The 15,384-nt window shown below is 40.2% G+C and overlaps 1 protein-coding gene across 1 annotated transcript; it reads right to left on the bottom strand.

Moving 5' to 3' along the window:
- Window positions 1-774: 774 nt before the first annotated feature.
- Window positions 775-8,701, bottom strand: rnf41 (ring finger protein 41). Its single transcript, XM_083975247.1, has 7 exons — window positions 8,597-8,701; window positions 6,974-7,066; window positions 6,569-6,684; window positions 6,207-6,478; window positions 5,906-6,041; window positions 3,147-3,250; window positions 775-2,360 (listed from the first exon to the last, which is right to left on the bottom strand). Exons 3-7 carry the CDS (start codon window positions 6,656-6,658, stop codon window positions 2,006-2,008), a joined length of 957 nt encoding a protein of 318 aa, XP_083831373.1. The 5' UTR covers window positions 6,659-6,684; window positions 6,974-7,066; window positions 8,597-8,701; the 3' UTR covers window positions 775-2,005.
- Window positions 8,702-15,384: the final 6,683 nt, after the last annotated feature.

Here is a 15,384-nt window from a genome sequence, read left to right as displayed (position 1 = left end):
CCCACTTTTAACAGCATACACACGCCTCCAGTATTTACACTGTGTGTTTTGTGTCTGGGGAACCATTTGCATTTCAAACATTATTATTCCTTAACATCCACATGTGAGACGTTGGGACAGCACAGCATCATCATAGAGAGAGGGGATAGGCATGAAGTGCTGTGACCAACCACATCCCATAATGAGTGAAAGACAATAACAGAGCCACAGCATTTGGTAAAGCACATGATTTCACATTCCACTGACCACAATGGCGAGAGGGATTAAGTCTCCACAATGAGGACGAGGCTGGCAAAAGAGGATAACAGACATGGAAAACATGTGGGTGTCTGGGTTAGACGGTGAAAAGGAGTGAGTCAGGTCAGAGCTGCAGTCAGACCTTCCTCTCCTCTCCTCTCCTCTCTCTCTCCGTCTCTCTGTGGTTTAACTTTCATCGCAGCTCTTTCTTCTCTCTTTTAAAACCTGGAACAACAAGAACAAGAACAGCACATCTTCTCATTGCACCAATTATTTCACCCTGACTGACGTGTTTGCATCGAGCACTCAAGCTGATGAGCCATAAAGAGACGAAGCTGCTCACAGATCTCTGGTGACATGCTGTGGTAAAGGAAGGAACTGCATGTTTTTGCATTTTTTTTCATAATTACCATGTTTTTTTGGTTTTATCCCAGTGAGAAAATACATTCTGTTGGGATTAAGTTTGACATTTTATTCTTGTCTGTACAATACAGTACATAACAGACACAAAACAAATAAAAACATGAATAGGGAAAATAATAAAGGGCACAACTTTTCTCCAAACTTTTCTTGGGTTTACTGCACTTTACTGTGTGGGCTTCTCTACCACAAGTCTGGAGCCTTTTTTCTCTTTTTTTTCTTCTTTCTTCTCTTGTCTCACTACAGGAATAAGTGAATAATGGTGAAACATTTTTACCTCTCAAAAAGCCATAAGAGTGACTTCACAAACAATATTTTACAATCTCCAAGCTGTGGTTCTAAGTGAAATGTGAGTGAGTCGATGTGAACGATGAGGAGACCAACGTCTATTCTTCAGGATCACCCAACACGTCGAGTGAACCATTATCATGATGATTATGATGATTTGTCAAATAAAAACTCATTGTACATAGGTACATCCTAAAATGTTAAAACTTTCAATTTAACAATTCAACTGGACCCAACATACAGACTATTATATACAACTGAGGCAACGAAGAGAACACAAAAAATCAAATTTTACTTCCTGCAATCAACTTCAAATGCACCGAAAAAGGCAGATTTTTTTCCATACATCAAATGGTATAACAACTTCAAGCATGTTTTGTGTAAAAGGCAACACAATAAATAAAAACGAATGGCACAGAAGGTTTGGACAATCTAAACTGAGAAGCACAATGTCTTGTGAAATATTCACAGAAACCTAAATCTAGAAAGCAAAGCAAAAAAAAAAAAAAAAGAGAGATAGAGAGAAAAAACTTCCAAGTCGACATCGTCCCTGTAGACATTTACACAGGTTGACGAAACAGAACCGAGATAAACAGAGATCACAATCTAATTACAATAAATGGAATAAGAGAATGACATTTATAATTCAATATAGTATTTGTATTTACAAGCATTTTTACAACTGAGGACATTAAACGGGGGTTCAAGCTTATTACTCTATTAGGACACGGAGCAGAACAATCAGATCATATAATGCACTAAATATAAACCTTGTAAACATCACATCTCACCTTTCATCTTAGATATCAGTCAGATTTAAGTTTCTATTTGCCAGGTTCATAATGTTTTGTCCTTACTTTAAGGCATAGGTATGAAGCTTAGGAGTGAGCCTCTTAGAAGATTTTATTTCTTTTTAAATAAGCCAGATTTATTCAGAAGGTTTCGCTCTACCGAGGAAAAACCTACTACTCATCATCATCATCATCATCACCATCATCATCACAGCAAACCCCCCAAAGCAAAACGTCCCCACTTGTCTCTGGATCAGCTGATATGGCGGTTATAAGATCTCCTCCACGCCGTGAGCAAAGATCATAACCAGGCCGGGCTCTAGGATCATGTCCTCGCCCATGTGCTGGTTCTCGCACGCCATCACCACCACGGCCTGCTTGCCCGGGATGCGCTTGGCAACGTAGTTCTCATAGTAGCGCCTGTTCATCTGCCGTACCTCCAGCGTGGCCAGTCCCTGCGGCCAGTTCCGCTCGTGGGCGTTCTCGATCAGGTCGTTGACGATGGAGAGCGGGCAGCCGCTGTCGATGAGCGAGCGCTTGATGACCGCCTGCAGCACCGCGTCCGGGGTGGAGATCATGCCGCCCCAGCGCGTCACCCTGGCCGGCTGCATTGAGTTCACCCACCTGTAAGGATGAAGAGGATGAAGAGATGAACCACATAAAAACTAAAGCTGCAGCTCCCTGGTAAAGTTGATTTAAAAAAAGGGATAGTTCAACATTTTGGCAAATTGGCCCATTGCCATAATCCCTATAGTCATAGCAGTAGGTTCGTTACCTTTAATTGTCGGTGCAAGCTGTTTCTAGAACGGCGGAGCAGAGCCGTGAGCTGCTCAGAGCTACACTACGGAGGCTAATGGGATTTCTTGGTTTCCCTCATCAAACTCATCAAATACACAATCCAACAACTCCAAAACGCTCTGGTGGACAAGTTGTGACCTGCACATTCACCACGCTATGAGATAATAACACAACGTTACCAGACAGAGTTGTTTTAGAGGCAAATTCAGAGACTGGTTGCTGAAAAACTGTCCCTGAAGACAACGTGCATCAACGGTTTTGCATGAATTTACCTCTAAAACGACTCTGTCTGGTAACATTCTGTTATTATCTCATAGCGTGGTGAATGTGCAGGTCACAACTTGTCCACCAGAGCGTTGTGGAGTTGCTGGATTGTGTATTTGATGAGTTTGATGAGGGAAACCAAGAAATCCCATGAGCCTCCGTAGCGTAGCTCTGAGCAGCTCGCGGCTCTGCTCCGCCGTTCTAAAAATAGCTTGCACCGACAAATAAAGGTAACGAACCTACTGCTATGACTATAGGGATTATGGCGATGGGCCAATTTGCCAAAATGTTGAACTATCCCTTTAAGAAACCCATCTGAGAAAAGAAAGAAGAAGAAACTTCTCTTACTCTAAGATTTCATTGTACTCGATGCTCTCCTCGAGGTTTTGCAGGTTGGGGTTCGCGCTGCGGATCGCTCTCATGTAGGCTTTCAGCAGCTGGATGTCTCGTTTCTGGAAATGAGAAGCAACACATTCAGCGACAGATCTCATGAGATTTCCTAAAGCTAGACACGAGTTTACCACTGATCAACCAGAACGCTGCTCAGAAAAGCTTCACAAGACACAGTAACATGTTGAGTCTGGTTTTCTCCTAACTGGGCCTGCACGATATGAGCAAAATGTGTGATGCCCCCAAATAGTCGACCAAGCGTTAGTCAACCAAAAAGTCATTGGTCGATTGGTCTCAGGAAAAAAAACAAAAAACATTTAGAGCTGTGTCTTGTCAAAATCAATATGACTAAACTGTATATGAAAGGCTATAGGGCTTTTAATTTGAAGGGCCAGATACAGGAAGTCGTGACACTCGCTGTCAGTATTTTTTTTATTGGTCGACTTTGGTCGGGGGCAGCCCAAGTGGTGACACAATATGACTTGCAATAAATAAGCAGCTATCTAAGTGCATATCAACTATACAGCTTGTGAGTCTCTCTGCTTCAACAGGCAACCTGAAACCCTGAAGAGAACAACAGAAACAAATATTTTGAGCAACTTCACAATCAATTAAACAGAACATTCATTTCACCTCCTCTCCTTACTCATCTCATTTTAAGGCAACCCTTTGCAAAGCGTTCATCAACGTGTGTTTAATGACAGTGAAAACTCACTTTGCTGGGATTTTGAACAATTCTCATTCTGATTCTCATTTTCTTTTCCCCAGATGGTGCAAATTCAGATTCGACTATTATGAGCACATTTTGTAATCTCAGCACTAATTGGGGCCAAGAAATAATTATACACAATTATAATTCTTCTCCTCCTTTGTAAAACGGCAACTTGACAGGACTGTGATGTGAGGCAGAGGAGCTTCGGAGGAGCCGATCCCTCCAAACACGTCACACTGCTCCATCGCCCTCATCACAACTCCACCGCCCGTCCTTTGTTCTGTTCTGTCTGTGTTTGTTTGTTCTGTAATTGCCCCTTGTCCCATTTACTGTTCAGTTCTTGTCTAACTGTCCTGTAGTGTTTGCAGAACTGTTTAATGAAAAGAAAAAAGGAACAGGAGTTCAGCAATAAACTTTACAAAGCCCTATTCGCACAGGGTTGGTATTACCTGGGGACCTCTGGTAATTTGTAATCACTGCGGAGGATGTCTGTGATCTTGATCCCGTGCGAATGCGCCATGTCTGTAATTTGGAAAGTTAAACTTCCACCGCACATTACCGACCATATTTCCCCAAACACAGACGTCCTGTGATAATACTAGTCCCGTGCGAATCCGCATCTCAGTGATTGGGAGTTGTGGGACTAGTGGTATTTGTTGTTTCTATTGTGCGCCTTCTTCTACTTCCTGGTTGAAACATGTAGGCTGCAGTGTAGTGGCAATTCTGACGACATCTTAGGTGCAAATACAGGAGTCTCGTTTCAGTGCTGGAGACTCATTTGAAGAAACAACAAACTCAGAGTGTAGTTTCTGAGGATATTGAGATGGGAGACATGCGTAGCAGCAGCTGTAAGGAACGCTGTTCTATCTTTCAACAGGCTTAATACAAACACCATGACGGTCCGTTATCCCGACAACAACTGCACACTGTTTTCCGAAGTCACGTAGCTGCATTTTTGCCATTTCCCAGGGCTCTCCTTCTGCAGAGACGAGTAGCTCATTAGAAATGCGCCTCCGAGCCAATTTTGCATTTACTTTACTGCTGATATGTCCTCGAGCATCAGAAAAACGCCACAGGAACATGTCGACAACATGAAAAACACGATTTTCATGCGAATGCACCACGAGAAACACAGACGTGGAGCGTTAATTTACATATATTCCAGATGTCCCCAGGTAAAACTAATCCCATGTGAATAGGACTTATGATGCTGAAGACATAAACACCTTGACTTTCTCCTGTCACATTCTCAATACTGTGTGCACCTTATGTAGATTTTCTAATTGTGAGGTTTGTTGTATTTAATGTTCCCCCATAAGGAAACTGTAGCGGAAACTTGTTAGATTGAATGTATTATGCATTTTTTTTTAGGTGATGGGCACCTGTGTCTACCATATTTGAAATTGCATTTTGTAATTTAATCATGATGACTGTCTTTTCTTTTTTTTTTCTTTAACAATCTTAAGTCTTATGATTGCTGTTATCAATGTAGCCTGAACTGTGTATTTCAACCTGCAATGATAGTTTATGGTGTCTGTCTTTATGTCAAGGATTACAGATGTTATAAACTAAATAAACTACACCTTTAGGTCACATTTGCCCAAATATTATACTTTATCAGTAAAAGTATGTTCATCACAGACACAGTGAAATACTAAAAACAACTGTTACAGACACAAATCGAGTCGAACATATTCAGAGACATGAATCCATATCATCCTGTATAATTAATCCGTCCCGCATTCAAACTGTTGAATGAAACCATTCAGGCTGAAATATTACAGCACCTGAATGTTTTGAACACTTTATCAGCCCAGATCCCATAATGAACAGAGTTACAACAACAACAGCACAGCAGAAACTCATTATAAAAGTGGTTGTTATGGAAACTTGAAACTTGAAACCTGAAAACCTGCTCCACAGACCTTTGTAAACAACTGTTTTCAGGACTAAGAAGAAGAAAAAAAAGTATTTCTGTGCAAGTGAGCATTCAAATGTTTCTTACTTGTTCCCCCAGCTGGTGTTTATGCTCCGCCACCGTTTTCTCCAGCTCTGAAATCTTTGTCTGTTGCTGTTGAACGACACTTCGCAAATGTTTGATGCAGTTATGGTTGGGCTGCTCATCTTTGGGCATCTCAAGCCTGTGAGAGACAAAACAACATGAGAGGAAATAAGAGGATTTATACAATACAGAGGACGTATTGTACTTTTTTCTTTTTTTAAATCATGTATTTATAGTATTTTATTCATCTTGGAGCGGAATAAATGATCAATGGATCCAAAAATAACAGCAGCCAGCCGCTCACCCGCATCCCTCCTCACAGTTGACAGGCCTTTTAGGGTTGTGCTCACAGTCTTTGAGGTGTGACTGCAGCTGGTCCAGCCGTAGCGTGGCCGTGCAGCCGAAGGTTGCGTTGTCGCAGCTGATCTGGAGCTTAGACAGCATGTTGCGCATGATGCGCGGCACAGGTCGGAGGTGAGCTAGCGTCACTACTGTGCGATCCACGGGGCAGATCTGCTGCTGCGCGAACCACTGCGTTATGCAGGCGTTGCAGAAGGCATGCTCGCAGTGAGGAGCCTGAAGGGAAAACGAGAGAAAAACAGAAATTAAAAACACAAAAAACTCACATCTAATTGCAGGTGGATGATGTTTCAGACGTGGACTCGCCTGCACTGGTTCTTCTAACACTCCACTACATATAGGGCACAGCAGGTCTTCATCCACCTCCCCTTGGAACCTCGTAACGTCGTACCCCATGGTACATCACTGGGACCCACAACCTCCTGGGAAAACACACACACACACACACACACACACACACACACACACACACACACACACACACACACACACACACACACACACACACACACACACACACACACACACACACACACACACACACACACACACACACACACACACACACACACACACACACACACACACACACACACACACACACACACACACACACACACACACACAAAGTCAAATTAACAGCAAAGGATCGGACTGCGGATCTTTCACATGTACAAACACACGAACAATTAAACAATGTATGTCACTCACAAAAGGCCTCAAATGCTTCCATTCAGTTCTCGCTGTGTTGCTGATGCGTCACATCTGGCAGAAGTAATCTGTCTGCTGAAAGAGACACACCCCCTGCAAAAAAAAAAAGAGAGATATTTTTCTTTAAAGGGATAGTTCAACATTTTTGGCAGATTCACCATAATCCCTATAACCACAGCAGTACTTTAATTATCGGTGCATGTTGTTTTGAGATCGGCGGGGCAGAGACGTGAGCTGCTCAGTGAACAACACAATGAAGGTGAACGGTGCAGGTCCCCTATCCCTCATCAAATACACAATCCAACAACTCCACAACGCTCTCGTGGACAAGTTGTGACCTGCACATTCACCATGCCATGAAATAATAATGTAACATTACGAGACAGAGTTGTTTTTGAGGCAAATGCAGCAGGAACTACATTCCAGACATGGCTGCTGCTGGGTGGAGGGATTTTGCAAGTAGTTCAGAGTATTTGCTTTGTATGTCATAATGTTACATTATACATGATTATTTCATATCGTGGTGAATGTGCAGTTGGAGTTGTTGGATTGTCGATTTGATGAGTTTGATGAGGGACAGGGGACCTGTACCGTTCACCTCCATTATGTTCACTGAGCAGCTTGAGTGGATCTCAAAACAACATGCACCAATAATTAAAGGTAATGAACCTACTGCTATGACTATAGGGATTATGGTGAGAGGAGGACTTGCCAAAATGTTGAACTATCCCTTTCATCAAAAAGACTATGACATGGATGATGGGTTAGATTAATTTTAAACTATGTGATCTAATACCATCTGATACATACACAATATCAGAGATCAGTTATTTTCTAGATGCATCATCATCATCATCAGTCAGACACACATAACTGTCCTCACTAGAAAAACGACCAGGAAGCTGTTATTTATTTACTAATTATTTCATCAGTCTAAGCTGTAAAAGCACAATGACTCGAGGAAATCCGAGCAACAGCTATCCATCAGTACAGTAATAAACATCCAGCAGCCCAGAAGCGATGTCCTTGATCCTTTAAACGTCGTGTGTGAGGTTGTCACACATTAACATTACATCTCATCCTCCATAAGTGAAGCTACATCAGCTAACTCCCACATCGTGAACACAGGGTCCCGTTGTCCCAGCTGATTGGTGATGGTGGCTGACCTAATTTCTGTGGAAGCAGCAGCACATGCCGGTCTATGGGCGATTTTACAGATCCCTTTTCACCCCCCCGCGAATTTGCACTCAACATGTCTAGTTGTTGCACACAGGCTAAGCTAAGCTAACCGCTTTAGCTACGTGTATGATCCGACTTCGCAGGTTAACACGACACCGAGTCGCAATGCCTTCGGGTTTTTCTTTTTTTTGATAAAGAACCGCCCCTGGTGTCATGTTGAATAAACAACCCCAGTGCTCGGATTCAGGTGTCACTTAAAAAGCGTGCACGTCATGAATTAAATGTGGCTAACGCTGAGCTAGCCTGTTAGCGCCGTTGGTTTCCTCTGGATGTTAGCCACCGAGCTAACCAGACAGAGCTCAGTCTGGGCGAACTATACAGAGAAACGACAGCTCGCATTAATCGACGTTGGGAGAAAATATAATAAATGTTTGAAATACTTACTTGAGCATGTGGTAAAACAGATCCTTGTCGCGACGTTTATGTGTTTTTTGGACGTCCTAGAACCGAAACTGGTGGTCGCTAGCCACGTCCTGTGCTACATCCTACGCTTCTGCGTCGTCCGTACGCAGGCGGGCGGTGACGTCATGACGCACAAGAGAAGTGTTTTAATTGGCTCGTACGAAACATAGGAAATTGTACCTTTTTACCATGGATGTATTAATACATTTTTACTCAACTTTTCTGGTCACTATGAAATATATAGGGTAGTTAATATAATATAATATAATATAATATAATATAAACAGTTCAAAAGGCTAATCGCTGACCTAATTTCACTTGACTGTCACTCCTTCAACCTGTACCCCATCTTGACCGTTTAACTGTATTTATTCATGGCTTCTCAAGACCATTGTAAATGAGGACTTCTCCTCAATGGGCTCTTGAGTTGAAATAAAGGATATAATATAATATAGTTTAATTGCTGATGGACACATATATTAATGTTTTTTCAGCTCATGTCGTTGACTTCTGTGTTGTAATATTTCTACTTCTCATGTAGTAAAATATTTGAATACTCCTCCTCCTTAATGCCTGTAGCGAACCATATAGTGTTCAAATTAAAATCCAGCTCCAGGCAGTGTCAGTGTTAGCACAGTTAACACAGCATAACATTTACTTATTTACTTACTACTTATGTTTAAGCAATTGTGTCCTTGTTTTTCTGCAGACTAGTGTTTCTTTTAAACAATTTGTCAGTTTGAATGTAACCCAGTTTAACACTTGAATAATAGTATGAATTCATTTTATGTACTTAATAACCTTCACATATATTTTGAGCACAGTCTTTATTGTTTGTTTGACAAATATCACAAAGGAAACTTATAATAAAAGAACTGTCATATTGGTGTTTAATATGTAGAAAATGAATCCAAGTTCTTTGTCATCGTCAACTCAACATGAAACAAGATTTTATTTTCCTCTCATTCAAAAGACACAATGAAAAACTCTGGGTAAACATGTAAAATCTTATTTTGCTTCATTTCTCGCTCAGATATTTGGCTGTCCTGATGATTTAAACACATGACAACATTATGAATTACACGTATCTGACCTGAAATGGAAATTAATAAAATAAATTTAAAAAAACAACAACACACCACTCTCAAAATATTTAGCAATAGCACTTTATTGAACACAAACAACCCTAAGCCACAATACTGAATGACAAGACCAATTGGCTGCAGCAAACATTTTATAAAATAGATTCAGGTTTAATGTCACTAAATTGTTTTTTTTTTCCTTTTAACGTCAGAAAGACAGATGCAGGTTTTTCCAAAACAGTGAATGATCTTTTACATATTTAACATTTTTGTAACAAATCATCATTCACATGTTCACACGAAGGAATAACAAGGCAAAGTGCTTTCAGGATTGCATTGTCGAAAAAACAAAAACAGAAGAATGAATGGCTTGAGGTTTAAGGTGAGAGAGAGAAAGTGGCGGGCGGGCGTGGGGAGTGGGAGGCGTGGGGAGTGGGAGTGGGGGAGTGGGGGGGTTTTAGGGCTGGTCCTGTCCGTGGAGAGGGAAACGTGGGGTTGGGGGTGGGGCCTGGTCATAAAACCTCAAACCTTTCACCTTGTCCTGTACCCCTTTGTAGTCAAAACTGAATGTAAAAATGCCGGGGCAGTGTGGAGACAGAAAAAAAAAAAAAACTATGTCGCAGAATTTGGTTCGGAGTGGACAGATGGATTCGAAGGCATACGGCTCGAGGGGGCTCAAACTCACCCTCGTACATAAATTACAAATCCACCTTTAACTACCTTTTTTTGTTTGATTTTTTCCTCTCTCTCTCTTGACAGCCTGTGTGGTACCTGTGGTATCATCATCATCATATCATTACATTAAATTACATTACATTACATTACAACTGCGGGGGGCAAAATGGATGGTTTGACCCAGAATGAAGCTGTAAACGCTGGAAAAAGTATGTGCACATACATACACACTATAGGGCTCGACAGGGAAGTATATATGCACAAAAAGGAAAAGAGGAAATACATGGTGGTTTAAAGATAAAGAGGAAGGAAAAAAAAAAAAAAAAAAAAAGCCAATGCATGGTTATTCTTAATTTTTCTAAAAGATGATTCCTCTGACCATTCACCACTGAATGTTAAAGGGGATAGACTATCATCATAATCTGCATCATCATTAACATTGTCTGGCTTCACATTCCAGTGGTATTTTGTCGTATAAATGCTTCTCATAAATATTTTTTTTTCAACGTCAAATAGACATATACACATACAGCACAACCAAGCACACCTTTTTTTTTTTCCTTTTTTTTGTGTGTATATAACTACCATTGCTTATTATGATAAATCTATATTCCCGTACTGTGATACACTTTTGTTTTGTTTTTTTCTAGTTGTTGTAGTTGTAGTTGTTGTTTCGAGTCAGAACAGGTGGAAGGAGACAAACAATACTCAAGGCTGCAAAAACAAGGAGGTAGGAGATATGCTACTGAAAAAACAGCAAGTGATGCTAACATGATCGTTCACTTATAAATAAATCGTGAGATACACCAGGCGTCGGCTCGACTTCTTTGAACCGGCTGCCCCAGTCGACTCTGCAGCTGCAGAAAGTTAAGATTTTCACTTTTATTTTTGTTAAATAACGTGGATTATTGAGTTTGTCACCACTGTTTTACGATGACACACAAAAATCTAAAGAAATTGTACTTGCAGTTTTCCGTTTTTTTGTGCCGACTGGAGCAGCAGCTGTTTAACTAACTGAAGAAATCTTAGAACAAAATCGTGTTTTTTGTTTTTGTGTTTATTTAAATCGTGTCTTCTTAACCCTATATGTTTCTCAGACTGGTCATGTTTTGTGTTTTTTTTTATTGGCTAATTTCAACATTGGTCCTGTTTGTCATCACAGGTCTAGAGACCACGCTGCTGGTGATGGCATTGACTCCTTTACACACAGTAGAGTAGTATATTTGCAGATTTTTTTTTTTTTTTTGTAAATGAGGTAATCAGCGTTAGGCTTAAAAATAGGGAACCCTGTCATCATTGACACACACATGCCCGACTTCATTCACCAGCAAAGCCACAAAAAAAAAAAAAAAAAAAAAAAATTCCTCAATCAGCGGGACAGGACTGTGGAAAAATTAAATCAACTTTGGAATGTCGGGTGGACGAGCCAACGTTTTTTTTTTTCTTTTTTAACTCCTCATTTTTCTATTATTTTATTTTTTGTGAAGGTGCTCTGTGAAACTATTTGATTGTAACTCATCACATGCCCTGATTCAGAGTCCTTCCACTCATGATAAGGGCTCCTTTGTATATTTCCCCAGATAAGCCACTCAAAGTAAAACAGGCAACCCACTATAGTATTTATCGAACTATCTATCCATCTAACTATCATGGTTTGTGTTGTTGTTTTGTTAATTTGCAATGAATTAAGGCTGCCTCGGCGGCCAATCAATGCCTGCTTTTTTTTATTAAGTCCAGTTGTGAGAGGATTGTTAATAGCTTGTGAGTTGCAATGAGGTGGCAACATCTACAGTGAAGCGGACTAAACATAAAAACATGAAAAAAAGGGACTACGACTATTATTCAAAAAAAAAAAAAAAAGAAAAAATGCCACAGAACATGCAAGTAATAATACATCCTTTCCTACAGTAGGCTATTTCTAATAGCACATTCAAGGGGGGCTCCTAAATGGGGCAAAAACTCTCTGATATGGCTCTGCTTTAGAGTAATCAAGCTTGTTGTGAGACTACGTCCATCGAGGGGGCTCACAGAAAGGAGTCGATAAGGTGCTCCATCAGAAGATTGCTGCCTTATTATTATTATTAACATCATCATCATCATTATTTCACCTGCACAAATACGTTTGTGTCATTCAGTTTCAACAGGTTTCAACAGTAAAAACACCGCAACGTGTGTTCTGAACATTTTGTTTTTTCCTGTGTGTGACTGTGAATACATTTTTTTTTTTTTTTAACGTTTTGTATGTATTTAAATCTTTTTCCCCGCCCCTAAAGACGCATCTTCTGCTGGTGAAAACAAACGGCACTTTTCAAAAAGGGGAATGTTTCTCTAAAACCACAATCACAGGACCTCCAAGTAACAAATTCTGAAAACACATAGTTATAGGCTATACAGTAGATAGAAATCTCATGAGTTATCTTTAACTGTACAAGCGATAGGCTACACGCTGAAAAGGGAGGGACACGGAAGAACCCTTAATGCTCAACATTGAAAACAAATATAAGGCATTTCATATTTCCTTTTATCCGCATACGTCACTGACAGCAGGTCTAAATATTTTTGAGAAAACATTTCATTCAAGGAAGAGGAAGAGGATGCATATACACATCTACACATGCAAATGAACGTGTCTACCGGCTATAAAAAACCAGAAGCCCAAACTACAATACCATCAAAAAAAGTCCATCCATAAAGGAGGAGAAATAAAAATTAAAAAAGAAAAAAGAAAAATGCACCTACTCAAATCTATCAGTCAACTTGTGCACGGTCCTTTCTCTGAGCAGGCAGCTTTTTAAAGTCGGATATTGATCACAGTTTTAAAGAATGGAATATCACACACTTCACTATCAAACGCCACCTCTCTGGATACAAACAACAGGACCACTTCAAATCCTTCATTTGCTACAGACGAGTGACTTTTGGTGTTAAAAATTACAAAAAAATAAAATAAAAAAAGAGGGCATATTAAATAATATTTCTCCAACCGAGGAAGCAATGATAAACAAAAGGTTATTGCACTTTTTCATCTTTTGTCTATTTTCAAACGAGGTCAGCTTTGAGAGAAGAAGTCGATTCATGCCTCAATTCTGTAGTAAGACAACAAATGTTACGTCACTTCTATAGTTATGATCACACTGGTTATTAACACTGCACACAGCTACTACTGCAACCCTAACTTGTAGTCAGTCTCTAGCCTAAAGAACACAAAACAACCTCCACAATCAGTTTTTTTTTTCGCAAACACAGCCACAACAAACAGTTTCGCCTAATAAAAAGAAAAAAAAAAGAAAAAGAAAACTTCATCTCGAATGCAGGTACAGCATCGTTTTTTTTTCACAACTTGGTTTTTAAGCATCGTGAAGTTGTCTTTCTACAGTTAACGTGTTTTTTTTTACTGACAATCAAACCTCATGTTTTCTGCACTCAAGAGGAACCGGGTGGTTTGTTGCTGTTATTGTTGTTTTTTTATTATTAAAATCCTCCCGTCATGTCACATCTTTGCCTAAATTTTGGTGTAAAGGCTCCTTCTTCTTCTCCTTGGTGTTGGAGGAGTTTGCCTTCTTTGGATTTGTGCTTTCAATCAACAATTGATCTCTCAACAATCCACTCAAATGTTTGATGATGTGCCCTCAATTAAAAAAAAAATTGCATTAGTTACTGTGCAATTTTCTTTTCTTTTGTTAGTTTTCCTCTGCCACCCGTGAAGTGAACGAACGCCTGCTCAAGTCTCTGGAAATGCACCACCAACCAAATCCAGACGGAGTTTATTTATTTAGATGATCATGCTCAGTGGGTGTCGGTGTGTGTGTACGACGAGCCTACGGTTGATCTTTCTACTGTAGTCGTTGTGTGTATGTTATGTTCAGTTCAGTGTAATTTCTTTTTCTTTTTTCCCATTATAAGGCTTATGGGAAATACAAATGGAAGACCGTACCTTTCGGTAGTAACAAATAAAAGGCACCATGCCACCACTGTGCTCGATATTACACAGGTCCTATTGGTGGTGGGGGGAAAGGGAGGGGGGTAAAGGGGGGAGGGGGATGGGGGTAGGTGTGGTGGTGTGGGGGGAGATTAATAACCAAGTGTTCAGGCAGGGAAAAGTGGTCAAACTAGTTATTAGTCATACAGTAAAATCGTATCGTTTCTGACTTAAAGAGGTAAAGTTTTATAGCTACCGTTCGTTTCTTTCCTTAAATTACACTGTACCCCCCTAACTCCCCCCCTCCCCCTCCCCCTCCCCCTCCCCCTTTATATGACTTTGCACCATAAAACAGAACTCATCTGTTGGTTGAATGATGAACATGATCAAACAGGGTTGTCGTTGTTTGCTGTTGTTGCTGTTGTTATTATGCTTTTCTGCTGTTTTTTAAAATAAAAAAAAGAAAAGAAGAAGGGTCTTTCTTTCTTGTGCATGTTTAGGTTGGGACATGCATATATTGAAAAGTTACGCTCTCTCTCACACACGCACGCACACACGCGAACGCACGCACACTAGAAGAGAAATCTAAACTACACGACTGGCATCAGGAAGAAGAATAAGAAGGAAAAAAGCGATAATAATAAGAAGAAATCACAGAGGATCAATGTCAGCGTTGTTGTCGTCGTCGTCACACAAAAAGATCACTGATGAGGTAAAACTGCAGGTCCAATAAAAAGGTACAAGGTGCAGTTTGGCTGCGCCCGTCCGTTGTAAGGTAGGAAACATGAGACGTCGGCCGACACTAATCTAACACTTTCGCTTTAGATACACCTCTGAATTTTTAGGCTGGTTTAATAATAAGCAGAATTACACTACCCACGACAAAGATGGATCACAAAATGTTTTATAACTCTTTGTTAGCATAGCTGTACAAGCGGTTTTTTCCTTTCCCCCCCCCCTTCTTATTTTTTTTTTAATCTTTTTTATTTTTGTTGAGGTACACCACTTTTAAACTTTTTTTTTTTTAAATCCCCAGTGTCATTTGGCTGTGGATATAACAAGAGAAGCCGAAGTTGATTGTTTTTTTTTTACGA

This window comes from Trachurus trachurus (genome assembly GCF_905171665.1).
Source record: "Trachurus trachurus genome assembly, chromosome: 7".
Taxonomy (NCBI): Eukaryota; Metazoa; Chordata; class Actinopteri; order Carangiformes; family Carangidae; genus Trachurus; species Trachurus trachurus.
Note: the sequence above shows the minus strand (reverse complement) of the source record. Positions and strands in the feature narration are given on the sequence as shown.

Coding starts and splice junctions, on each gene's coding strand:
- rnf41 (XM_083975247.1), bottom strand. CDS start 6,658: ATGGGGTACGACGTTACGAGGTTCCAAGGGGAGGTGGATGAAGACCTG. Junction 3,251..5,905: donor AACACCAGCTGGGGGAACAA/GTAAGAAACATT, acceptor TCTCATTTCCAG/AAACGAGACATCCAGCTGCT. Junction 2,361..3,146: donor GAGTACAATGAAATCTTAGA/GTAAGAGAAGTT, acceptor TCATCCTTACAG/GTGGGTGAACTCAATGCAGC.